The sequence below is a fragment of the Hetaerina americana genome, unplaced genomic scaffold (assembly GCF_022747635.1).
Source record: "Hetaerina americana unplaced genomic scaffold, ioHetAmer1.1.p SCAF_6, whole genome shotgun sequence".
NCBI lineage: Eukaryota > Metazoa > Arthropoda > Insecta > Odonata > Calopterygidae > Hetaerina > Hetaerina americana.
In genome coordinates this window covers 92,370,492-92,396,273 of record NW_027287205.1, presented here as the reverse complement: position 1 = coordinate 92,396,273, position 25,782 = coordinate 92,370,492, and the positions used below count along the sequence as shown (strand labels likewise).

Sequence of the window (25,782 nt, the reverse complement as noted above, 5' to 3'; positions counted from 1 at the left end):
AATATATTTATAGAACCACCACAAACTCCTAAGCCCTATATGGAGAAAAACCAGCTTAGGGGGGGCTCAAACCTCTGAGTTGGTAGGCGAGGGCTCTTCGCCACTTCATAAACTCCAGGTGAAATTACTTAAATGTATCCTTTTTAATTTGAATTTACTAATTTACATGACGGAAATCATATTAGATATCCATCAATGCTAAAGAAAGACTAATGTGCAAAATAACGCTCACCACAGTCGACGATAACTTGGGAACGCAGGATTGCTTCTACTTTGTTGATTATTGTAACTATTATGAATATTTATAGTGATTATGACGTATTTGAAGTCAATACCTAAGCTAAAATTTACCATACCTGAGTTACGCTGATTTTATGTGCCAACCTATTACAGTTATTTCCCTGCAATCAAGTTCGTAACAAGCGGCTGTAGACCCAAAATGACGATCAATTGCGTCCTCCAATCGTACGTAGCGCTCTAGCCCAAGGATTACGAATTTCGCGTCGAGTCATCCAGTGGTCGAAAATGGCGGAAGGGCAAGACGGGCCGAAGAAGATAACTGTCACAGTTAAAACACCAAACGATAAACAAACCGTTGAAATATCACCAGATGCATCAGTAAAAGATGTAAGTCAAGAGCCTACATTGAATCAAGCGATTTCATGAAAAGTTTTCGGGGAATACGCACGCGAACATGTATAATTCCATACAGTGAAACGCGCAACGTGATTCTACTGTCCAATATATACTTTTTGGATCACGAAATTGCCAATTAATGTCAATGTTTGGAATAAAGAATGATATCCTTCTCGCTTATAGTAAATGTAGATTTTTCTTTGCAACCACGCTTGCTTTTCTTAATATGATCCTTGTATTATTGGTAATTACCATATCATGCTTTAGGAATACGTGTACAGTCTTATTACTGTGGCTATTAAAGTGATATATCCCATTAATCAGCGGCGAACATAAGTTAATCTGTGAACAGCTGAGAATTATTTGTAATATTATAGTTGTCTAATCAGTAATTGAATTGTCAAAATAACCATTTCAGTTTAAAGAGGAAGTCTCCAAGAAATTCAACGCAGAGCTAGATCAGTTATGCTTGATCTTTGCGGGAAAGATAATGAAAGACCACGAATTTCTTACTACACATAATATCAAAGATGGCCTTACTGTGCATTTAGTTATTAAACGAAGTACCCGTCAAAGTGAACAATCTTCAAGCTCTGCAAACCAGTCTCGTCCACAAGGTCAGTTTGCCAATAGTGCGTCCTTTTGAAAATAAAAATGTCCATGCTATGTATGTTCTTCATGATATATCCTGAATTAAGCGCTGACTTTGTTGAAAATTTTATTTTATGACTTCATTTTTCTGCAGTTAATTGTGACTACATGTAATGCAATATTTGCTTATATCTTCCTGGTGTTTACTGTTAATTAAGTATTTAGTATGCATAGGGTTTGTAATATCTAATATTTGTGTTATTTTCTTGAAAATATTTTATTATAGCTATGATTATAGGTGTTATTGATGATAATAGCAATTACTTCAATAGGTTCCTTTCTTTAAAAGATTTTAAAAGAGTATCTCTTTCCCCATTAATAAACATTTTATTATTTGGATGAAACAGTCTCTCTTTATGCCATTTTCCCAACTTCATTTGGACTTTGTGTTTCTGTATTAATGCGCTGAGGGAGATTCTTTTTACCATCTTGAATATGCCAATGAGTCTTTTCTCATTTGTTTTAACTCTTCTTATTAGTTGTGCTTTAAAAAATAATCAACTTTTCATAACATATACAATCACATATAATTTACCTCTCTTATAATGTTGAGCCACTTCTACTATTATAACTGCTCAGTATGTATAAATAATGGCTATTTAATTTCTCTATGCAGCTGATGTAAATGCCACACCATTTGGGTTGGGTTCATTTGGAGGACTTCCAGGACTGGAAAGCTTAGGAATGGGATCGACCAACTTCTTAGACCTCCAGTCTCAAATGCAGAGAGAGTTCTTGGGAAATCCAGATATGCTCCGTCAGATATTGGATAATCCACTAGTCCAAAGACTTATGAATGATCCGGAAAATATGCGGAATCTCATTACGTCAAACCCACAAATGCAAGAATTGATGGAAGTGAGTATATTCCTAAACCCATAATGACATCTATTTCTATTTAATGTGTAATTATTTAATTTTTTTGCATAACTGATCAGTAAATCAATCAATGATCACTTAAGAACTGAGTTTGTAGGTCTGAATTTCAGTATCTGGAAAGGATTTTTGTAATGAGACTTTTTACAGTAAAATCATGTAAAATGTGTTCTCCTATTACAATCGATTCAATCCAGCTCTTTTTCCATGATGTAATTACAAACAATTCTAGGAACAAATTGAGTTGCCAGATGTCATATTTTCCTTTCTAGTTATTAAAAATGTAGAGTAAATTCAAAGGCTATTAGACAGATGTGATGACGATATTACGTCTATGGATTTGAATTAAATATATTAGAAGGGAAGCCTGGGAAAGTTGACGAAATCGCCATACCCTAAAAAAGCTTGAGAACACTGTGGAAAGTCTGAGACTTTTTTCAAAGGTGTAAAATTTAATTTTGTAACACATTTCAAATGACTTATTTTTCCCTTGTGAGCCACAAAACTTGAAGAAGTGATAATTTTTACAGCAGAATGGCCATGTGTATCCTATGAATATTATTGTTCTAGGTGTTGATGAAAATAATATTTTATAGTAAAAGTGCCCTTTGAATATCTCTTCAATATATTTAAATTGCAAATGTACTTTTAATAAACTTCGTTTCAACGTTATTTTCATCCAAGTCTAAACTGTAGATAAATGAAAACTAAAGAATTGGTTTCAATTTTATGAGAAATCTTGCTTCATAGTTTCTTTGTCGTGTCTGCTGGAACCCTTTGGAGCAACCTTTAAGGGGGGGTGTGTGTTAATGTCAGCAACTCTTTAGCACTGATGTACAGTAGTAACATCTAAAAACCTGTAATCCCAACATATTAGAAGAACCCAAAATTTTCCACTGTTGTAATGCAAATGAGAGGTACAAAACATTGAATTGCAAGGCAAACTTAGTGAAAAAATAGTAATTGAAAGTATTTTAAATGGTTTTTTTGAAGTCTGGGAATTTTGTGGCTAGATTTCACTGACCACCCAGTAAACGTTCTACCACGCCAGTGGGAAAGTAGCAGGGGGATGAAAAAATGCTAATTTTCCAAATTTATTCCAAAGAAGACAATGGCATGAGAATGTGACATCAGTAATGTTTCCCTAGACACCACTGTCATTGACATTTCTGAGGAAGTGTGTGAACAGAACATCAATTTGGCAAGATGTGCTGCATCATAGCCAGTTCATCGAAGCCATCCTTTCATATTGAAATGGAAGTGCAGCCATTGCCCTTAGGGTGACAGACCAGTTTCAAAGTTCAAGAGCTTACCTTTAAACCTCTAGATGATAGATGGGGGGCAATGCAGATTTGAAGACAAATTTGAGCACCATGAGTTACCAAACATTACTCAACTTATCCCATTTATTTCTCTCGTTCTTCCATGTTGCCACATTTCTAGTGGGATTGAATACACATATGAGCATTCTGCTGGAATCACAGACAAGAAGACAATGAACAATCATTGGGACATATTCTAAGGCCAGGTTTTATATTGTCTGGTTAGATCCAATGGTTAGCTGTTGTTGACATTAAACAAACGTGAAGGTTAATGATAGAACAGGTTTTATAAAGGAAATGAAACTGGTTGTGAGGAAATGGGATCTTAAACAAAGGAAAAGAATAGGTGTGTCAATTCTCATGCTCCAATGACATCATACAAAAATGAAACGAAAAATGCACATGACCCCGGAGGTATTTACAAAGTTTTCAAAAAAGTGAGTGAACATCATAAGTATAGAAACTAAGAGATGGGCCAACTTCATCACTGAGGAGTAAATGGACCTAGTGGAATTGATTTCAGAGAAGAAGAATGTATTAGAAAACAAGAAGAGGGATGCAGTGACTTGGAAACAGAAGGCAAGTATCTGTATCCTTTTAAATATTTTCTTGATAAGTTTATGACCAATGATTCATGTATTTACAATGCATATAAGCAGGAAGATGCATGGAAATACATAACAGCAACATTTAATGCACGAGTCAGTACACTCTGAACCTGGGAGCAGCTTTGTGTGATGTCAACCGTAAAAGCACTGAATTGTGATCATCAAGCAACGTTCTGCATGGGTGGTGGCATATGCAACCTTTGTGACAGGAAGTGTTCTTGTGGAGGAGAGGAATGAGCCTAAGCATTGTCACGTCTCCAATTCACCTCTTCAATCAAGAAGATGGATAGCCAACCCCAAGGCGAAAGACTTCAAAGGCGATAAAGTCATGAATGCTCTCCGCGAATGCTTGCCTCTTTCCCTCTCCCCCTGTACCCTGCACTGCAGTAGGTTTTGCCTGTCATCATTTCTCATGATGTGGCGTGCATATCAAAACGTAACTTTTTGCAAGTGGTCCCACAGTTGATTTGCGATGACAGTGAAGGTGTGAGTATTTGTCTACTCTTTTGATGGTTCCAAACACTCAGACTCCCAGTTCTATGTTGGAACTATGTTTATGACTTAAGATGTTTCATAAGTGTTCGCTCTTGTTAATATTAATATCAAGTCCTTATCAGTGACTACTGGTTGCTGGTAAGTCACCGAGCTGCTTTTAAGTTAATTATTACAGAATAGGAATAATTTTATTTATTATTAAATTTGTACAATATATTGATGTGAATATTTTTTTGATTGTACTTAAATATTTCCTGTTTTAGATTCATATATTTGCTCAGTAAAGAAAATTTTCCTGGTCTTGTATTTATTTTTGTTTCATTACTGTGTTATTAATCATATACTAAAAAGTTTGAAGTACCATATTTTCCCATCGATAACGTGTACCTTATGTAAAATGTGCACCCTGAACTTTGTGGTTATCATGAATTTGTATAGATACTGCGCGCCAGGGGCTTCATAGTTTTCTTGAATGTGTACAGATTCCGTGCATGTGTGTGTGTGTGTGTATATATATATATATATATATATATATATATATATATATATATATACACACATATATATGTGCCTAAAAATTATATATATAGCATGAAAAAATACGCCTAAATCCATATACTAATAGATGGTAACAGCCAATGAATATATGAAATCATAATTGCCTATGGTTATATCTATCGTAAGTTTACAGAAGATTAGAGCCAGGTGATTGAAATTAATTCCAAACAACAGAAGGATCAAAAAATAAACAATATTTTCAAGCCCACGCAGTATGCCGCCTTCTTTCTTATTCGCTGTGATATGTGAGTCGGAATAGGTAATAGGCTTTTGTGCCCTTTTATTTGCTTTATAAAGTAACTTTCAGCAAATTAAATATAAAAAAATAAGAGAATGAATGAATAGAATTTTCTTGTTTTGTTTGCTTGCTTTGTTAGTATTGGTGTTCAGCTGTTATAGACACCGTCCAACATCTATGAAAGTACCGCCTACATGGTGATTGTTTCAAAATGGAATTGAGTTAAGCAATTGTAATTAAGAATTTTCTCAAGAAAATTACCCATGGTGAAGAAATTTGTATACAGTGATGTTTAAGCTAGAAGTCCTAAATTTCGGGAAAGATGAAGGAAATTGCGAGGCTGCAAGGATTTATCAATCAATAATTCTTTTAAATCAAAGTTAAGTTCTAGTCGGGAAAAGTGGATGATGTCTGGTATGAAAGACTACACAGATACGCCAATGTTTGGCTTTTTTCAATTTGCATTACATAACGCACATCATCATTTTTTTCGATCATCTGAACATTTTTGAATGGACAACATGTGTTTTATTCATGGGAAAATACAGTATATTGTTGTATATTTTCCAACATTTTCAATTTGTTAAATGTGACAATTTATTAAATAATTACATTAATTTTGTTCCAGCGGAATCCGGAAATAACACATACGTTGAACAATCCAGATCTTCTGCGGCAAGCTATGGAATTGGCTAGGAATCCATCCATGCTACAGGAACTCATGAGAAGCCATGATAGAGCAATGTCTAATTTAGAGTCCATTCCCGGTAACCAAATTTGTAATATTTTCTTTTCTGGAGTGCATTGCAGAAGGGCCAGTGTTCTTGATTGGAATTTTCTTCCCCAGGTGGATATAATGCCTTGCAACGAATGTATCGTGATATCCAAGAACCCATGTTAAGTGCTGCAACGGAGCAGTTTGGAAGAAATCCTTTTGCTGCACTTGTTGAGAATGCATCTGGTGAGAGCAAGCAATTTCTCATTAAATTGTGCTCTTATTTGCACAGGGGCATTGGTATAATTGTATTTTGTAAAACTGATTAAGTGAAACCTATAATTATTGACTACTGGTAGTTCCCTACAAAATAGCTTGTAAAAAGTGCAGAAGGGTGGGGTGTAGTCCTTGGTACTGTAACCAGGGATCCTTGACATTTGTTTGCACCCAGGTGCCAGTACCAGTACTTGCTCTTTATTGGTATTGTAAGAAGCTTTTAGGGGTTGGTGCTTAGTGCAAGGAAGCTAGGTTTTGGTACTAGGTATCCGCGCCCGGGCTATGTTGCATGGACATCATCTTAGGAAATTTGGGAATTTAGGAAATTTCCTATTTCTTGGAAAATTCTGTGTAAAATGAGGGAAAAGGGCCTAATACTTAAAAAATTCAAGTAAATTCAGCTATCGTTGATGAGAAGTGAAGAACTCTTATTAATAATAAGTGTGTATGGAGCTTAAAGCTCACATGCAACCAAATGGGGACTGGCAGGTGCCATGCCCACCTCCGTCTGCGCACAAGACAGCAGTGGGTGGTAGGAACACTGAATGATACATCAGCGTACATCATCATTAGCAAATAGGCTGAATGGCATGAGATGGCTCACGATAGGTGAAGTTACTCTGCTTACACAAAACAAGAAATTGGAAAAGGATATCATTCTGCTAATTTGATTTCATCTAGAAAATTGGTAACAGTAGCAACCCTAGTAAATGTCATGAAGGTGTCAAGAACTTAGACCATAGCCAAAATGCATCAATTAAGCTATGGAATGGGAGGCTTATAGTTTTTAATCCAAGGCTGCTACAGGTGAAGTAGCATTTTTCCTGAGGTTTCCTGGTGCAGCCAATCCCCCATAAACCAAGCATTCCCATCTTCAGCCATTTGGGTTGAATTAGTGTCATATACAGGCGTTTTGTATTAATAATCTACTCTGTGATACAGATGTTTCTCCAAGCTGTGACATCTTATTGTAATTAATATCCTGGTACTATAAAAAAGGAAGTTAGAAGGTATGCAGAACAAAAAATTAGTTATTGTAAAAGTAGCCTGAGGTTCAGGATAGTTAACCTCATGTTAGCCAGGACTAAGGAATACAGTGGTGTGCAGTGCTAGGGTCCATCAAAAACCTACCCTAAGTTGCACTACTTCTTATAGTAATATAGGTGGTACTTTTTACTGAAATCGTATTTTTACAATTATTTTAATGCCAATAACTGGAAGCAGAAAATAACATCCGGTAATGCTAGTTTTTATGCTTTCTTGGTCTTATCATATATAGTTAAGTGACGAAAGGTAAATACTTATTATGATTATTGCTGTGGGCAGTTTACCCATCTGCTCATAGCCACAGTGGTTGGCTGGATTGGTCATGGCATTGTTTGCAATATCACTTAATTATGCGCCCGCACGTTGCTCACATGGGTTTTATTTGACTGCCTTCATGTCCACCAACGTTTAGGTGAGCATAAACTTTAGCAAATGCACAAGTTATGATAAATAATGAATGATATCTTCATTTATTGGAAAATTACATCTTTTGTATAACCATATTACAAGCATGGCAAAATGGCAAGGATATTCACAAATGCCAAAGCCCTGGGTGGAGGGGAAAATCTGTTTACTAGGCGGGAATCAAACCCATGGGTTGGCTGTTGAGGATGTCACTGCCTCCAAGGCCAGTCCCATGGGACTGACTGCTGTGATTGGCAGGCTGAGGGGAAAGGGGATGACTGAAGCGCCACTTTCTCAGCTTTAGTTGCCTGTGGTCTCTTGGTTTTCACCATTTTAGTGTGACGAAATCGAACCTTTTGAGTTTTGATTAGAGAACATTTTCTAAAAGAGCTATGTCATGGGGGATCGCTATGGTGCAGTGGCTAACATACAGGTTTCCTACTGAGAGGGCCCAAATCCTGGAGATAGCAAATATGTTTCAGTGGAATCCCCATCCCTACCTGAGGTGCTTTGTGGAGAGCACTTTGAGTGAGTACGATGTCTGTCGGATGGGACGTAAACTGTGGACCCCCTCGGCACCTTTCATTAAGAGTAGGCTGATGAAACGCCGAGTTTCTCTCCACCCTTACTTTCTAATCCATCCCTAGTGGCGCAAATGACCTTAGCTGTCGGTTGCCTCCCATAATAGCTACTACTAGCTTTATCATGCGTCCATTGGAATGCATTTGTTTGCAGTATATGCAAATGTTAAGTGAAAGGTAGCACGTTTTTCAGGAAAATTTCAGTTGTTGGGTTTCAGTGAATGAGTTGCCACCAATTAATGGTAAAGAGTTGCATGCACTGGTATCTTGGACAAGAATTGCCAGTATTTCTTGTTACTTGCATGCCATTTCCAACCTGTCACTCATTGACATGATAGAAGGTTACAGGGATTGGTGCCTCTAGCAAGAAAGCCAGGTATCCACACCTTGGCACCAGTGCATAGGACAATGATTCAAGGGAATACTTGGTGTCTAGGTGCCAATCCCTGGTTTTGTTGAATGTTTTCAGACATACCCAACAATCCTCAGCAAGGGCAGGAGAACCGGGACCCCCTGCCGAATCCATGGTCGGGTGGGGGAGGTGGGGGGAGTGGGTCTACCGAGGGCAGGAGGCCGGCAGGGGGCAGTGGGCCAGCAAGCGTGACACCTGGCGGGAGATCGGGCCTGCTGAGCACCCCTGGGATGCAGAGCCTCATGCAGCAAATGACAGAGAACCCACAGCTGATGCAGAGCATGCTCAGCGCCCCGTACACCCAGTCCACGCTGCAGGCTTTTGCATCTAACCCAGAACTTGCCACCCAGATCATGAACGCCAATCCAATGTTTGCAGATAATCCTGCCTTGCAGGTATGCTACAATCGAGCCAGCCTTGCATGGCCTCGGACTGCTATTAAGGTCGCATCACATTGGGCGTAAGATCATTGCTCGAGAACTACCCAGCTCAAGTCCAAAATCATTTTTGTCATCCACACCAATTACACAAGAGGAGGGAGTAAAAAGCTTCGAATATGTCGTGCCAAATGTGATGATACTGGCTATGCTCTTTTAAATTTCTCATAATTTCGTGCATATGCTTGTAACTTAAATTAATGCTTCTCCAGTCAAGTTCTAAATTTACGTTCTTATTTTCAATGTGAACTGGCCCCTAGTTTTTTCAAGCTCTTTTGATTTATTGCGTATTAATTTTGTTTTCAATGTAACTCCGGGAACTTTTTCATGCTGAATTATCGCAGTAACTAGTAGTTCCCCAATAATGTATGCCATGGACTGGGCTTCTTTGTGTTGCATCAAATCCTGATGATCTACCCTTAGGATTGCTCCATGAATGAAGCTTTGTGATAATTAATTCATCCTGGTAATTTACTATTTCTTGGGAGGGTTTTCAATGGCCAATGGTGTTGAACAGGGGAGGGACACGGAGTGCGGTGAGGATTGAAAAGAGGGAAAAATAGTGATTCATGGGACTTGATCTGTCACTGAAGATTCCCTACAGTGTCATTGGTGCTTGCCTGCAGCACCGGCTGGATGTTGGTGGCACTGGTCACGATGTTCAAACAGCGAGAGATAAAGGGTGGCCACTGGGATAGAACACGTGCCGTATGGTGGAAGGTATGGGGGGGTGGTGGGGGGGGGAAAAGTAATTCGAGGGGAAGGGGAGAGAGCTTTTGTCCGTCCGTTTACCTTCCACCACGTGGCCATCCCCACTGCGGTGACCTCTAGATCAAGTCGAAAACCGTCAAGTGAACATTTTTGTAATTAAACCATCTCTCCTCCTACAGTAAAAACCTACCCGTACCAAATTACCCACCTATCCTATCCCTTCTGGTACAAATGACCTTGGGTGTCGTTTGCCTCCCCTAATAACTACTATGGTTGTTTTATAATTCAAAGGACAATGAAAATTGGGCTGGATATCTTGGGGGGGGGGGGGGGGAGGGAGAGGATGTGGTAGTCCGGTGGTTAGAATACCTATCTACTGGCCATAGGGCCTGGGTTGGATTCTGGGCGATGCCTCTGATCACCCCCGATTTCACCCAAACTGTGTGATCTTTTGGGTCTCACACCTTACTGAGAAATCACAGGTGACACCCGGAGAATAAGGAACCCCCACCCTGATATTTGCATTAAACATGCTGTTGGGCCTGGAATTGGGAGAGCTCTATCCTTACCTATCAAACCTACCTACAGCTTAATTACTGTGACACAATTATTTTTATTGGTATTCCTCCAGATAAAGTAGGTTATCTGGGCTCAAAATAAATGAACATCAAAAATTAAGTTGATTCCATATTTGGCCAGTGAAATCATGATGCAGCTACATAAATACCCCATGATCCACTGAACAGGTGTGTGGCAAGGCGGGCAAGCACCAGTTGGGATGGGCATGAGTATTGGGATGCTATGAGTATGGGCATTGGGATGCTAAACCAATCAGGTAGCCGGAGAGAAGAAAGCAGATGCCTGGGGAAGGATGGATTTTTAAAAAGGACCCCTGATACAGATTCAAATAAATTTATAATATGATACACCAATTAAAATAATGCAGTGTGGGTAGTCAAATACTTATTTGTTGCATAGTAAAACTATGTATTTTTATTCACCTTAAAAGAGGATATGGCATTCTCAGGGATAATGAATGTGAGGGATAAAAAAAGGGAAGTTACGGATAGTGTAAAAATGTTTAAATTGTTGTTTTAAATGCTGTTGAGAACTGTAGATTTTGTGAAATCAAAAATTTTAAAGGAAGCCAGAGAAATATTTCAAAGTTACATTTTTTAAAAAGTATATCACAATGTTTAAAAAAATATCTACCTATCATTACGATGGTAGTTTCATTAAATTTTTGAGTTGGTGGAGAGATGAGAGCGTGGCCGTGGTAATCCCAAAAATGGGTGCGCGAGAGTTAACTTGCTTGTGTTTAAAGAGTCTCATTTCTCAATTTTTTTATCTCTGCTTCCAAAAGCCTTGTATGTACCTGTCCTTTTTGCTTTCCTTCTTTGTTAACTGTTATCTATAAATAGAGCAGTTGCCTTTGCTTATGTTTAATGAACTTAAATATAATAAATTAATGAGAATTAAGAGTCACCAAAATTCACGTTTTGTTATTTTCAAAAAGCTAATTTCAGGATAAAATCAGTGAAAATCAGCGGCTGAATTCATTTGATAAATTGATATTTTCCGGGGCAAGAAGTAATAAATGGGGGGCCTGTAAATACCAGGCATGACTTAAAGATTGCAGTATTTGTTTGAAAAATATCACTATTAGAAACTATGCAATCTATAAAGCATGTTTCAAGTTTGAAGAAGCTATGTTGTTTAGTATTTGTGTGGAAGCCATCAATGGTGAAAGTTTTCAATGAATTTGTGAAAATGGAGAAAATTGGCCATTATTATCTGATACATTACTTTTATTTGAAAGGCCTCAGCCCAACCAATATAAAAGCTGAACTCGAGCAAAACCAGTGTCGTGAAGAAGTTTGAATTGAGTGTTTAGCAAAGTTTCACAGCAACATAGCAGAATTTTCATGCGCATAAATTAAACATGGGTCTATTACTTCACACCCGGGACAGAAGAACAATCAAAACAATGGATTCAAAAGGGACAATCGGCTCCTAGAAGGCAAAGACCGTTCCATCTGCAGGCAAGGTCATGGCATTGGTTTTTTGGGATGAATGTGGGATAATTTTCATTGACTGTCTTGAAAAAGGAAAAACTATCAACAGCTAGTATTATGAGAACTTATTTGCAACATTTGAGTGAAGAAAGCAAGAAAAAGCGGCCGCATTTGGCTAAGAAGAAAGTTTTGTTTCATCAAGACAACGCACCAGCTCACAAATCCGTTATTGCAATGGCCAATATTCATGCATTGAAGTTTGATTTGCTACCTCATGAACCCTATTTACTGGATTTAGCCCCCTCTGATGATTTTCTGTACGCAAACTTGAAAAAATGGCTCTGTGGTCAAAGATTTTCCAACAGTGCCGGCAGTTAATGGCTATTTTGAGGAGCAAGTCAGTTGTTATTATAAAAACGGTATCGAACTTGTTGAACATTGCTGGAAAAAGTGTATATAGAGCTGAAATGTGATTATGTTGAAAAAAAAATATTTTTTTCCAAAAATTTTGTGTATTCTTGGTTGAGTCGGGTACTTCTGGGATTGCCCTCACATATATATACATACGGTGTGCAGCAACATAGCTTACTTTTTTCAAATGGGAAATGCTTTCAAAAAAGGAAGTTATGTAGCTGCGCCCTGTATAACTCCAATAAGTATAACGGAAATCAGGTATGACCTAAAGTTTATGACCGTCATAGTGGTAGGCATGGATACTTCACTATTGTATAATTAATGATTTGAGGTATGATTGAAGTATTGAATGCTATTTTCCTTATTTGTTTAATGCAGTCTTGCCCTTCTTGTATGGTGTGTTAGGCAGCCATGGTGCTAGATTTCACCCTGCACCAAATGGCAGCACATTTGGCTAGGGGGTGGGTGGGCCCCTGCCATGAACTTTTCCATTGGCATCCATTTAACATACTTCTATATTCTGTTATTAAATTATACTAGTTCTTTTCTTAACCCTCTTAGTGCGGCGGGCCGATATATCGGCTTTTGTATCCCTGGCGAAAAGTGCGGCGGGCCGATATATCGGCTCTTGCGTAGGCTATTGTTTAAATCGTTGTAACTTATGGTTTTTTCTTTAATAATTAATGGTTTTTGTGCTATCGATAGGTTGAATTCCATAGAATTACGTAACTAATTTTTAAATTTTTCATTAGCAATTTTAAATGCTTTTCAAAGAGTATAATTCTTACTATAATTTTTCGTTCAGTTTTGTACATGTCGGGAAGCTTAGCCTAATTGTTTGCTCGTTTTTTTCTGAGTGGTCTTTCCATTATGAAAAGCCACTGAAAGGCTACTAATTAATCTGTGATCATCTGTAATCTCTTGAATGTGTTATGATGTGGTGGTGTTATATATAGCCGCTTATTCAGACTTTGTTGAGACGATGGAAATGAGAGCACTGCTTTGTAATCATTTTGGTTTCTCTTGCCGTCCATCCTATCTCGTCAATTGCGCCCTGTGTATTGGATTACATTGTCAGCAGTTCTCTGTGAGCTAGAACTTGGTTTTTTCCTGCCTTTGGATTGTAAGCACATTGCCGCAGTCTCAAGGGAAGGGGAAAAGTCCCAATTTGACTCAGTGAGATCAGCCTTTTCAACAAAATTGAACTATGCAGAGGCTGACAAAAAAATTTGCAATTGACTGGTTTTTCTTTATTTATTTATAATATTTTCTACATGTCTTTTTGATTCTTTATTATATTTAAGTATCGTAGTTTTATTGAAAAATGTTTTAAAAATAATATTAGTATTGTGTCTAAAAATCGAAATATTATTGCTAAAAAATATTCAAATTTATAATACTGTAATAATTACATTTATTTTTCAGATGATGTAAATGTATTACAACATTATTAACTACAATATTTTATTTTAAAATAATAAAACTGCATATGGATATCTAAACAAATAACTTCATAATGTTTTTTTTCCTAAGGTGATACATTTTCTTAAATTACCCTTCGCACTTCTCACTAGTACCCCTGGAATCCCTGCCGCACTAAGAGGGTTAAACCAGGTGCTGGTTTTTTCCATTTTGTACAAAATGTAGTACATAAAATAGTTGTCTGGTATTTTGAGAAGTGGCAATGTGTCGGAGCCTGATTGAAGTTCCCTAATGCCTGCTCCAGCACAGTGCTTATTTGGCTCTTTGTTTGATTTTGCAGGAGCAATTGAGGTTGATGCTACCAAACTTCATTCAGCAACTTCAAAATCCTGAAGTGCACAACCTAATGGCCAACCCCCAAGCCCTCGGTGCTCTACTGCAAATTCAGCAAGGTATTGAGCAGCTGAGGCAGTTGGCCCCTGGTCTTGTTAACAGGTGAGAGCATTTACAAAAAATGTTTTTCTCCTCATTTAAGAGGTTAATAGCATGCATGTCACATTTTGTTTTTTCTCATTACTTTGCAGTGTGATAATGGATAAAAATAAATGAAAATTAGAAATCATGCCACATTATATTATGTATATTGCCATTGAACTATTTTAATTGGATACTGTCAATTATCACGTGAAAAACATTAACGGGAACCTGCTCAGTGGCAATTCCGTAATTCCCTGTGATGAGACCAATTAGGATCCGAGCCCTCCCTAGCTACCTGAAACAGTGACCAGTGGAAAGGCATCCAAAACGGGTCCACTTAAAATATTACTTCAGAGCTATTGACTGAAGATATACTTTGTAGGCTAAAGGTGTTCTTTAGTTTAAGCCACAATGAAAAATATTTTTAAAAATGTATCCACCTCCAATGGACTCATACTTTGATGAAGGAAGGGGCTTGAGGGTTCTGGTGACCCCCTTGAGGTGTGCTAGCGGGAGTAATGATCATTGCTCCTGGTAGGGTCACCCATGGCAGATAGGTGAAAGGTTAGGAGCCAGACAAAAGGTAGTCCACGCAGCGTCTGTTCCTCGGTGAGGCGGCTGCAATGGGGTCTGACCCCAGTGGGGCGGCCAGTAAGTGTTGGTTTCATGTTAAAAACACTATTGAGGAAGGCAGCAGGGAAACTAACTGAATTAATAAATGCTGCCAACTTTTTGCAAGCAATCAATGCATGAATCCCAAAAAACCATGGCCATCACTTTGTCAATCAATTTCACCATTTTTGTTGCAGGAATACCATTAGACCCCCCCCCCCCCCTCCCGGTTTGACTTTTTTCTGGAGTGTCTGCACATCTTTGCCAAAACTATTCAGGCCATCTCTTGGATTTTTCTAAGGAATTATTTAAACTGCCGGTAGCGGTGGTGTAACATCCTCACTTAACAACCCAGCAGTCGCTGGTTCGATTCCTTCCTAGGTGGTCGATTTTCCTCCAATTATGGATTAGATGTATGTAATTGTCTTCAATGGTATGTCTGTAATGTAAGGGTTAGTTGGGAGAAGGGACTACAAGTCTCAGCCTTGCCCAATTATCTTGATAAATAAATAAAATAAATAAAAAATTGGTGAACAGCCCACTTAGTCTAAATAACTAAAAATACTGATTGATTCATAATGAATGAGTATTTGAGAGAGAAGTTGAATTTTATATCACAATTTCTGAAGGTATCACTTGGGTTTTAACCCAATACCTTGGGCCAGTACAGAAATGGTGTACGTGTCAGGCTATCTTGCCCCGATTTTCTTCAGTATGCAATGGAGCATTGACTATCCTAAGTGCTCGGATCTGCCGGGTGAATTATCCAATGGTATCTTCAAGCAGCATTCCGATCTCAAATCCTTGCTTTGGGGATTGGAGGAAGGGGATGCTGGTGGATGGCATAATGTGTGGGAATGATAATTACCTATTACAAGATGTCCGAAATATTGGGGTTATTATCCAATGGATGAAATCTTATCTTTAAATTTTGTGTAATATTCAGAATAATATATATAATAGACTATGGGAAACTATTACCAATGGGCTTAATTGGTATGAAATTGTGACATATTGTGTGTCTTCATTGTTGTTTTTTCAACAAAATTATTAATCGTGGAAAATTTAAATATGTAATTTACTCAGTATTTCCATCTCTAAACAATCTATAGGAATGGTGAATGAAATGAATGAGCGGATAAAGGAAAACATGACAAAAAAATAAATTTTGTATACTAATTCATGGAAAATTCCTATCTGATAAGCTACTGACACTAAGGCCATAATAGTTGAGAACTTTAAATTAATCAGAGTGGCCACTTGCTTGGGAAAGTCCTGGAATTTTTGTTCAATTATTGTAATGACATGTTGTTTATTTGTCAGTCAGCTACTTGTGAATGCGGTGTCATTGCAGACCTCACTTCCGTGCCCCCCTCTGTGCGCTTGAAAATCCCACTGGCAATGTTCACAATCTGACTCTTCTGATGTCCATGGTGTTTTCAATGTTCCTCATTATGTAGAGAATTTTTTCTCAATTCTTAGGGAGTTTGATGTCTTTCATTTAAGAAGGTTCTTAGTAGAATATGGACATTTTTATAAAAGTCAACATTATTATTATGGTTTCAGGTGCTTATCTGTATTATAAGTTGCGGCAAAGCAATAGGGTGAAATGATAAATTTTGTTGTTATAGATTGAAAATGTCCAGGAATCTTGCTTTAGATGTTGTTGCCCACCTTGTTAACCAATTGTCTGTCATTTTTATAATGGCAGTGGGTCCCTTCCACCTTCAATTAACATGAATAATCTGCGCTGTGCTGTAGATAGTGTGCCAAAATAATCTCTCCACTTTGTTGCTCAGCATGGGGCTTGGGCCTGTTCCCCCCTTTGGCGTGCCAAGTGCTGGAGGTGCCACCACTACAACCGCAAGTACAACCGGGTCAGACTCGACTACCACAGACACCACCACCACGACTGCCTCCTCATCCACTGGGACTACAACTGCAAGTCCTTCGGATGCCACGCAACAGCCTCCAATTGCGGATGTAGTCTCCCAGTTCATGGCGCAAATGGTGAGTTGTGTCATATCTGTGTGCTTTAAACTGAGTGAAAACAAACCACAATTACGAAGGATTAGAAAAAGTTGTTTAAATGAAGAACTCGGTGCATTTTTCCTCTGTTCTTAATTTTGGTACTACTAGTTTCAGCGCTTAGGCATCATCATCAGGTGCAAATGACTTAAGCTGCGGTCCATTTATATACTGTTCTTGTGTGGGAAGGGGTGGTTGAGAGAGGAGGGGGGGGAGGGAAGGGGTTGTGATTGGCGTTAATTAGAAGTAGGAGAGGGGTGTTATGCATCAGGAAAAGCGATTTGTGGGGTTCACAGTGGGGAGGGGTAGTTAGGTTTTTCCGTGAAGGAAAGGGTTGCTTCCAGGATTGGGGAGAGGTGTTCCAACAATACGAGGGCAATCCCAGAAGTAGCTGACCCAACCAAGAATACACAAAAATTTTCGAAAAAATGTTTTTTCTCAACATAATCACATTTCAGCTCTATATACACTTTTTCCAGCAATGTTCAACAAGTTCGATACCGTTTTTATAATAACAACTGACTTGCTCCTCAAAATAGCCATTAACTGCCGGCACTGTTGGAAAATCTTTGACCACAGAGCCATTTTTTCAAGTTTGCGTACAGAAAATCATCAGAGGGGGCTAAATCCAGTAAATAGGGTTCATGAGGTAGCAAATCAAACTTCAATGCATGAATATTGGCCATTGCAATAACGGATTTGTGAGCTGGTGCGTTGTCTTGATGAAACAAAACTTTCTTCTTAGCCAAATGCGGCCGCTTTTTCTTGCTTTCTTCACTCAAATGTTGCAATAAGTTCTCATAATACTAGCTGTTGATAGTTTTTCCTTTTTCAAGACAGTCAATGAAAATTATCCCACATTCATCCCAAAAAACCGATGCCATGACCTTGCCTGCAGATGGAACGGTCTTTGCCTTCTAGGAGCCGATTGTCCCTTTTGAATCCATTGTTTTGATTGTTCTTCTGTCCCGGGTGTGAAGTAATAGACCCATGTTTCATTTATGGGTATGAAAATTCTGCTATGTTGCTGTGAAACTTTGCTAAACACTCAATTCAAACTTCTTCACGACGCTGGTTTTGCTTGAGTTAGAGCAAATGTGGCACGCATCTTGCACACAGCTTTCTCATGTCCAAATTTTCAGTTAAAATGCGATGTACCACAAATTTTAAAATGCCTAAAGTGTCTGTTAGTCTGTGCACTTTCAGTCAACGATCATCCAGTTTAACGTTTTGGATTTTCTTCACTGTTTCTGGAGTCGCCACCTCATTTGGTTGACCAATGCAATGCTCATCTTCACACCTCATTTAAACTCTGCTACCCAATATTTTAACTTTGTAAACAAAGGAGCAGACTCACCTAGAGTAGAATGCAGTTCAGCTTTTATATTGATTGGGCTGAGGCCTTTCAAATAAAAGTATTATATCACATAAAGATGACCAATTTTCTCCATTTTCACAAATTCACGGAAAACGTTCACTATTGATGGTTGTGAAACAACTACTAAACAAGGTAGCATCTTCATACTTGAAATATAAGCTTCATGGGATGCATATTTCCTAATAAAGTGGTATTTTTCAAGCAACTACCACTATCTCCTGGTCAGGCTAGGTACTTCTGGGACCCCGCTCATAAATCATTGACCAAATGACCCTTTGTCAAATTCCTTCTGATTTCCAGCTCTTCCCCCTTGTCCATCCTCTCTCCTTTATCCATTTTGTGTGTCAGTTCGGGGTTGAAATCACTCCCATGATTTTCTCCCCACAGGTAATTGGTGAAGTGGGATGGCAGGAGGTCATATTTCGTAAAACAGTGTTTGTTCCTTTGCTCCTGTTTTCAACTTGAGATATTGGTACTTAATGATGAGTCCTAAGCGTTAAAACTAGTAGTTCCAAAATAAAGATCAGTGGATGAATACATTGTGTTCTTCATTTAATGAACATGATCTTCCACAAAATTGAGCCAGAAACCATCGAATACAAGAAGTTGGCCTAACACCTCCGACCACGGATGTGCTTTTTCAATGAGGAAAATGAAAGTGAGGGTTGGTAGCTCCTGCTTAAAAAGGATGTTTCCTTTGCCTTTAGACCTGTGAAATTCTTGAGTTGCAAGAGATCTTGGAATTATTGGTCTAGACAGACTTGAGATATCGGTTAGAGTTAGGCAAATTGTTACTTTTGATAAGCTGAAGTAAAATCAGTTGCCACTGCATTGTACTCATAAATGTACACGACTCTCATCATTCTTCATTTCTCCCCCTGCTTCTCATCATCCTTGGTCCATCCTCTGTGTGCACTCCCCTCTCTCTCGTCCCTTCAGCTAAGGTTTCCATTAAATCAATTGGGCTTCTTAAGAGTCCAGTATTAGTTTACCTCTTCTTGAGTGGTTATTCTCTCTCAATTTCATTCCCTTCATCCTCCTGTGGTATCACTTTTCCGTCACATCTTTGTCTTCTCCTCTCTGCTGCTCCAATCATTCCTGTCTCCCTTCCAGAGAAAAGTAAAACCCAATCAAAATGAGTTTAAATGAATTATTCCCTTGTGCCCAGGCCAATTGCGTTTTTGTTTAGCTATTGTTTTCAATGCTGGAGTGTATTCCTCAATTAAACCTTCCGTACTGATTGAATATCATCCCCCCTTTGCTGTCAAACTTGCTGCCTAAGTAGCCACTCCTCCACTCCATCATAGACCCCTGATTTAATTTTGTTGTTGTTTATCTAATTGTTGTTGATCTTGATGTGTGCTTGTCACATATTTTAACCTTTTCTTTGCGGTGTCCATTCAGTCAATGTGCGCGTGAAAGATCAATGGTGATAATGGGCCAACTTCCTTTCTCCTTATTTTAGCTTCCTTTCTGCTCCCACCACACTCAAGTGCTTCACCCGACTTACAATATTATGGGCTCCTGGCTGTGTAGTTAGTGCCAATTTTCCAAAAGAACATGTGGTGCTCTATTCCAGTCCACATTGTCATAAGCTTTCTCCTGATCCACTTATATAATAAGAGGTTGGTTGTTTTTCTGTATTCTCTTCTCTACTTTCAGCTAGAGATCAAGTTGCCTTCTCTTCTACTTTTTTAATGTCCATATTGGTCTTCACTTAGCTTCGCCTCCATTTTCTTTATTCTGCTCCCAGTTTATTTTAAATGTAAAATTTTTCTTCACAATATAAATGTGAGATTGTTAAAATAAAACCTCAAAATTTTAAATCAAAAAGAACCTAAAGAATAAAACATCCTCATTGTAGATGCTGCATCTGAGAGCTGCAGAAGTTGAATGTTAGTTATATTTGTGATTATGGAACCTGTGAAACAATGAATATGTATTGCTCGTCTGATGGAAGAAAGGCATGATTCAACAAATGATTATTTTTGAATTATTTGCGGAGAATGAAAGAGAATCAGAAGTTCTCAACTTTGAAACCTCTCTCCTGGAAAAAAAAAATAGTTTTAAGCTCTTCGTGCAGATGAGCTATGTTAATACTAAAGTGCAATTTGTGTCCCTTGATGCAGATATCAACAATGTCCTCTCAAAGTGGTGGGGGTGGAGGCAGCACTGGTGGCACTCAACCTCCCGAGGAGAGATACCGTACGCAGCTGGAGCAGCTCACAGCAATGGGATTTGGAAATAGAGAAGCTAATCTTCAAGGTATTAGAACTATGCAGTGAGTGCTCTATGTGTGATGAGTACTTGCATTGGGTCCTGACTGCAGGTGACAAATGAAAAGGAATTTTGTCGGTTGCGTCATGAGCATTTGTCTTTGAATGGTTACTGGTCCACTCTGCTCCTGACACATCTAGATGGTCTTCTTCCCTTAGTTAAATGGCTCATGACTATTAGACATTTTTAGGGTGGTGAACCATCTTAAAAATAAGCACCTCCAGCTTCAGTGGCTTCATTGTGTGCTTGCATGAGTGGTGTTTGCCCTGAGCTGGACCTAACCATTTTGGTACGCTGTCTGGTGTCCAGCCCTATCAAAGCAGAGACCAAACAGTTTCTGCTAAGTACATGCATCAAAGTTGGGACATGACCGACAAGACAGTTTCTATCTTACAGTGGCTGAAAAAGTATACTCTAATACGCAATTGGTTTTAGTTTAATACATGGCCATCTTTACATAATTTAAAAATGAAACCTAAGGGCAAAACTATCAACATTTTTATCTGGCAAAAATGGGGAATTCATGTATGTCCTGGATTGATTTTTCCAGGAATTCCTCTGCTTTATCCTCTTTTATGGAATAAATCCAAAGGGAGGAATTTCTTGCTACCTTCCCATCAAGAAAGGTACATGACGGCCTAAATTTGATCTTGTAAGCTGCTCGCCATCTTGATATTGTAATAAAATCATCAGCACAGTAATCAACCCCAAGGTCGGTTTGGTAGGTGATGGTAGGTGGAGTTCACCCAGTATTAAGCCCTATACGGCATGTGAAATTCACACATCAGGGTAGGAGGGCCAGTTCCTTTCCCTGTGCCGGTTATGGTTTCCCAGGAAGATCTGGTACCCAAAAAATCACATGGGTTGGGTGGGGCTGCAGGTGCCCAGAGAGGCTTGCCCGGGAATTGAAGTAGTCCAACACTCTACCCCTGGACTACCACGTACCCCAATATTGTAATGATGTATGTTATTTGTTTTAAACATGAGTGTAAGTAGGATCTAGGCCAATTTTCATTCAGCAGATTGACCGAAAGAAAAGTGCCATTACATAAGACAGTTGTCCCATGCAGTCTGTACCCAATGTCTCTCCTGTTTTCTTCTTTCTGTCATTTGCAGTAGACCTAGCTGCTGGTGAGAATTCAGTAAAAGGGGAAATGTTATTTGCTGCACTTTATCTCCAAATAGTATGATTCATTTTGATTCCATATTGTTATGCATTGATAGTTAATTATGGCCATCCATATTGAGATAAGGCCGAAGTGTTTACAACATGTTTTTCTGGGACTAAAATAAGTTTATTACGTCATTGTATGCCCTCCAATGGTTATGAGGAGATCTGCATGCATTGACTAGAAATTCACCTTCCAACCAAACAATACACAATGTTGCTGTTCTGCTGTTCATTTTAAATGTCTTGTTTTATCTTTTCAGCTTTGATTGCTACTTTTGGTGATATAAATGCTGCAGTTGAAAGGCTACTTCTTGGTCGTCAGATGTCCCAAAGCTAACACCATCTTTTGCCTGTACAGACTCCCTTGTAATTCTGCCTCTGTACATTTTAAAATTGCCCCCTCAACAATTCAGCTGCAATAAGTGAGGCAGCAGTGTCAGTGATGAGTGACAGGCTAAGTGTGTTAGGAGGGGCATCTTTTCTGTGCGATATTTTATCCTCATATGTGCTATAATTACTTTGTGCTGAGCCTGAAACCAAAGCTCTCAGCCATCCTTCACTTGATATATGTCAGGTGTAAAATACATATAGCGATTTATGTAAAAGTAAGAATAAAAATTCAACAGCCGAAATGTTTTCTCGTCACTAATTTTAGACATCTACTGAAAGCTGTGCTCTTGCCAAACTGTTTCCCCTTTTTTGGTTGATTTTTTTGGTTAAATAACTTGCCTGAAATAATTTCATTAAATATGTTTGGATATATAGGGGACTCTTGTAATTACTCTTCAATTAGTAGGTTTTATGCTGAAATTCGCCTTGAATTTACTGGTTGTATTCCCAATCAATTACAGTAGAGATTTATGCAACTTCACAATATATATGTTTTTGGAGAACACATAAGTTTGGTTACTGTAGGCTGCTCCTACCCTAAGGAAATTGGCAGTGTATTTAAAGTCTAATGTAAGTATCATTAGCCTTTTCAAAATTTTCTTCACAATTCCTATGTCTAAAGAGTTCATTGGAAAGCGGTGTATTAGTGGTACAGATGTACAGTTCTCAAGGAAAAAGCAGTGTTCATGCTTTTAAATATTTCATTATTCTGCTCTGTAACCTACTGTATTTTTTAATCTAAGTTCATATTTGGGGTAAGTCATCAATCACTCCAGACCTTCAGCTTATAACTTTGTCTACTATTCTAAACTTGAATACCATCTCTAGAATTTCCAGCTTTGGTTTTCCTAATGAGTGTAGATTGATTTGAGCATGAATGTATATGCTTTGAGAATTTATGAGTAAAGGTTATCTGAAGTAAGCAAGATTTCTTTGTGTATTGATATTTTATTGCATACCTTTATAGAATGGTAAAAATGATTTATGTGAAAATAGGTGGTTAATGTTAATCAGACATCAGCTTGTTTATGTATGACCTTGGGCCACAAATTGTTAGAAAATAAAACTTATGTTGGGAATCTTTAAATACATAATTTGCCACTCCTGGCACATGCATTAATGGACACATCCTGATTTGAACCAGTTCAGACAATATTTCTACCACTTGCCTCAATAAAGTATGTGTGAAGTCAAATTTTTAATGCACAATTATTATCTGGTTTGTTTTAGAATGGCAAGTAACATACATCATCGAGAATATTGTTATTCCACAGTATATAACTTGTTGAAATTGAAAAAGATAACTTCTTAATTAGTTTTAAAATGACAGTGTTACTTTTGATGTAGTGCTGAACTTGGTCACTTCCTGAAAGTTTGGGTTTCATGCATCCAAATGTAGTTAGGTGAAAAATACACAGTTTTCAATGAATTGCATGCTTATGGCGTTGTTTGAGAGTATTTCAATTCACTCCTGAAATGAGGTGCATTGCAAGGCCTTTGCAGTAGAAGCATTTTGTGGGTTCTTACTGGTTGTGGCATATTTTTTGAAACACATTTCATTCGTTCATTGAAACACAAAGTAAATAAATAACAAGCGACTTACTTACTTACTACTACTTGAAAAGTTCAGTCCTCATCTGCCAACCCAGAGGTCCCTGGTTCCATTCCCGCATAGATGAATTTTTCTCAGCCTAGGGCTTGGGTGTATGTAATTGTCTTCGATGTAATGTCAAAGGGTTAGGGTCTTTCCCAATTAAGTCAATAAATAATATGATGAAAAGAATCCAATGGGATGCACCTTCATTCCTGTGGGGGCCCAGGAGGAGCTGTGGGGTAACTTAATTTTGAAATCTCTGATTTAAAGTATAATTAACTCTCTGCTTTGAATCCCCAAAAATGGTACGCAAGTGGTTCATAATGATAAACACAATTTGAAATGGAAATTTATCAATAATAGTGGGTCAGTGATAATAATAATACATTTATTTGTCTGGAGATTTGTTGCATATTCAAACATACACAAATATAGGACGCGTCAAATATAAATTTCACAATTTTAGAAGAGATACAATATATATATATATATATATATATATATATATATATATATATATATATATATATATATATATATATATATATATATATATATATATATACATACCAATACACTAGTATAATTACATATCAATTGTTTAAGCCGGAATTGATGCATAGCGACAATTCAAGGTATTCATTTACAGAATAGAACATATTATTTTTTAAAAGGTTAAACAGCTTTTTCTTGAAAACAGGTACATTTGTTTCATATTTGATTTCATGGGGAAGTTTATTGAATAACCTTAAGCCCATTGCTTTGGGCCCATGGGCAGTATTGTGTGTCCTGACAAATGGTTGGTGCAGGTCATTGCAGGTCCTTGTGTAGTGACTTTGGTAATTGTGGTTGGACTTGTACTGGGAAATATTACCCTTTGCATGTAAGATGACATTAAATATATATATATGCAAGGTACTGGTAATAAACCAAGTCTTTTGAAGAGAGGTTTACATGGTGCATCGCAAGGAGCATTGCTCATAATACGTATAATCCTCTTTTGGATTTTGAAAATTATGCCCACATGGGGAGAGGAACCCCAGAAGAGGATACTGAAAGTAACACAAGAATAAAATTCACCATAGTAAATGGATAGAAGGACCTCTACATGTACAGAATATCTAATATTTCTAACAAGGAAGCATAGGGAGCTTAACTTGCTACGTAATTTGAAAATGTGTTCCTCCCAAGACATGATGCATGTTACAAACTCCATATTGGAATAAGTTGAAATTTAAATTGAGTTTGCACATGATTTGACATTTCTCTTTAAAGTATCTTGCAATGAACAAGCATCATTGTTCCCGTAAAATATTTTTATTTCCTCTGCAGTGTACCTGCTGAAATCCAGATATACAGGGCACTCGTGGCTTGCACATAATGATGCTATCATTGTACGTTGGTCCTTCAATAAGTCCTTAGAAAATCCAGGAGATGGCCCTCAGTGTTGGAAAAGGTTTGCTTTTAATAAGCCTTATTTATCGCTCAACTTTTGTTAAAGTCACTGTTTATCAATTGCATGGTTTCATTTTAATGGTCAGTTGAAGCAACAAACTTTTGTTTACTTAGGAAAAGGAAAAAAAAATGAGTTTCGTTTGGTACACTTCTGTTCAGAGGCTTAGAATGGAAAGAGATGAAACCCAAGTTAGATGAAGTTTGTGGCACATTTGCTCCTGTGCTTGTGACTTAACAATTGGGCCATTGCGCTTAAACATGGCTGTGCATCCACAAATGGTGAACATCATTTGAGACGTCCAGTGGAAGTGACTTCTTCACAGGTGATTGAAGAAATGCATGATATGGCTTTGAGTGATCAACAAATCAAAGTTTGGGAAATAGGAGAGGCCACAGGCATATCACATGGCAGTACAATATATTTAATTATGCATGAAAAATTGGGTGCCAAGTAAGTCTTGGTGAAATAGTTTCTGTTTGCTCTCAGCATAGAATAAACACAATCTTGTGGTCGATTCTGAGTGGCTGTTTTGGTGCTTTTCTGCAAAAATCCTCATGATTTTCAGCATTGAACATAACCA

At 38.0% G+C, this 25,782-nt stretch overlaps 1 protein-coding gene across 1 annotated transcript; it reads left to right on the top strand.

Moving 5' to 3' along the window:
• The first annotated feature begins 519 nt into the window (after positions 1 to 519).
• Ubqn (ubiquilin) lies at positions 520 to 23,231 on the top strand. Its single transcript, XM_071593466.1, has 10 exons — positions 520 to 627; positions 1,055 to 1,253; positions 1,904 to 2,145; positions 6,013 to 6,151; positions 6,232 to 6,345; positions 8,878 to 9,215; positions 14,160 to 14,314; positions 16,708 to 16,918; positions 20,444 to 20,579; positions 22,023 to 23,231. Exons 1-10 carry the CDS (start codon positions 526 to 528, stop codon positions 22,097 to 22,099), a joined length of 1,713 nt encoding a protein of 570 aa, XP_071449567.1. The 5' UTR covers positions 520 to 525; the 3' UTR covers positions 22,100 to 23,231.
• Positions 23,232 to 25,782: the final 2,551 nt, after the last annotated feature.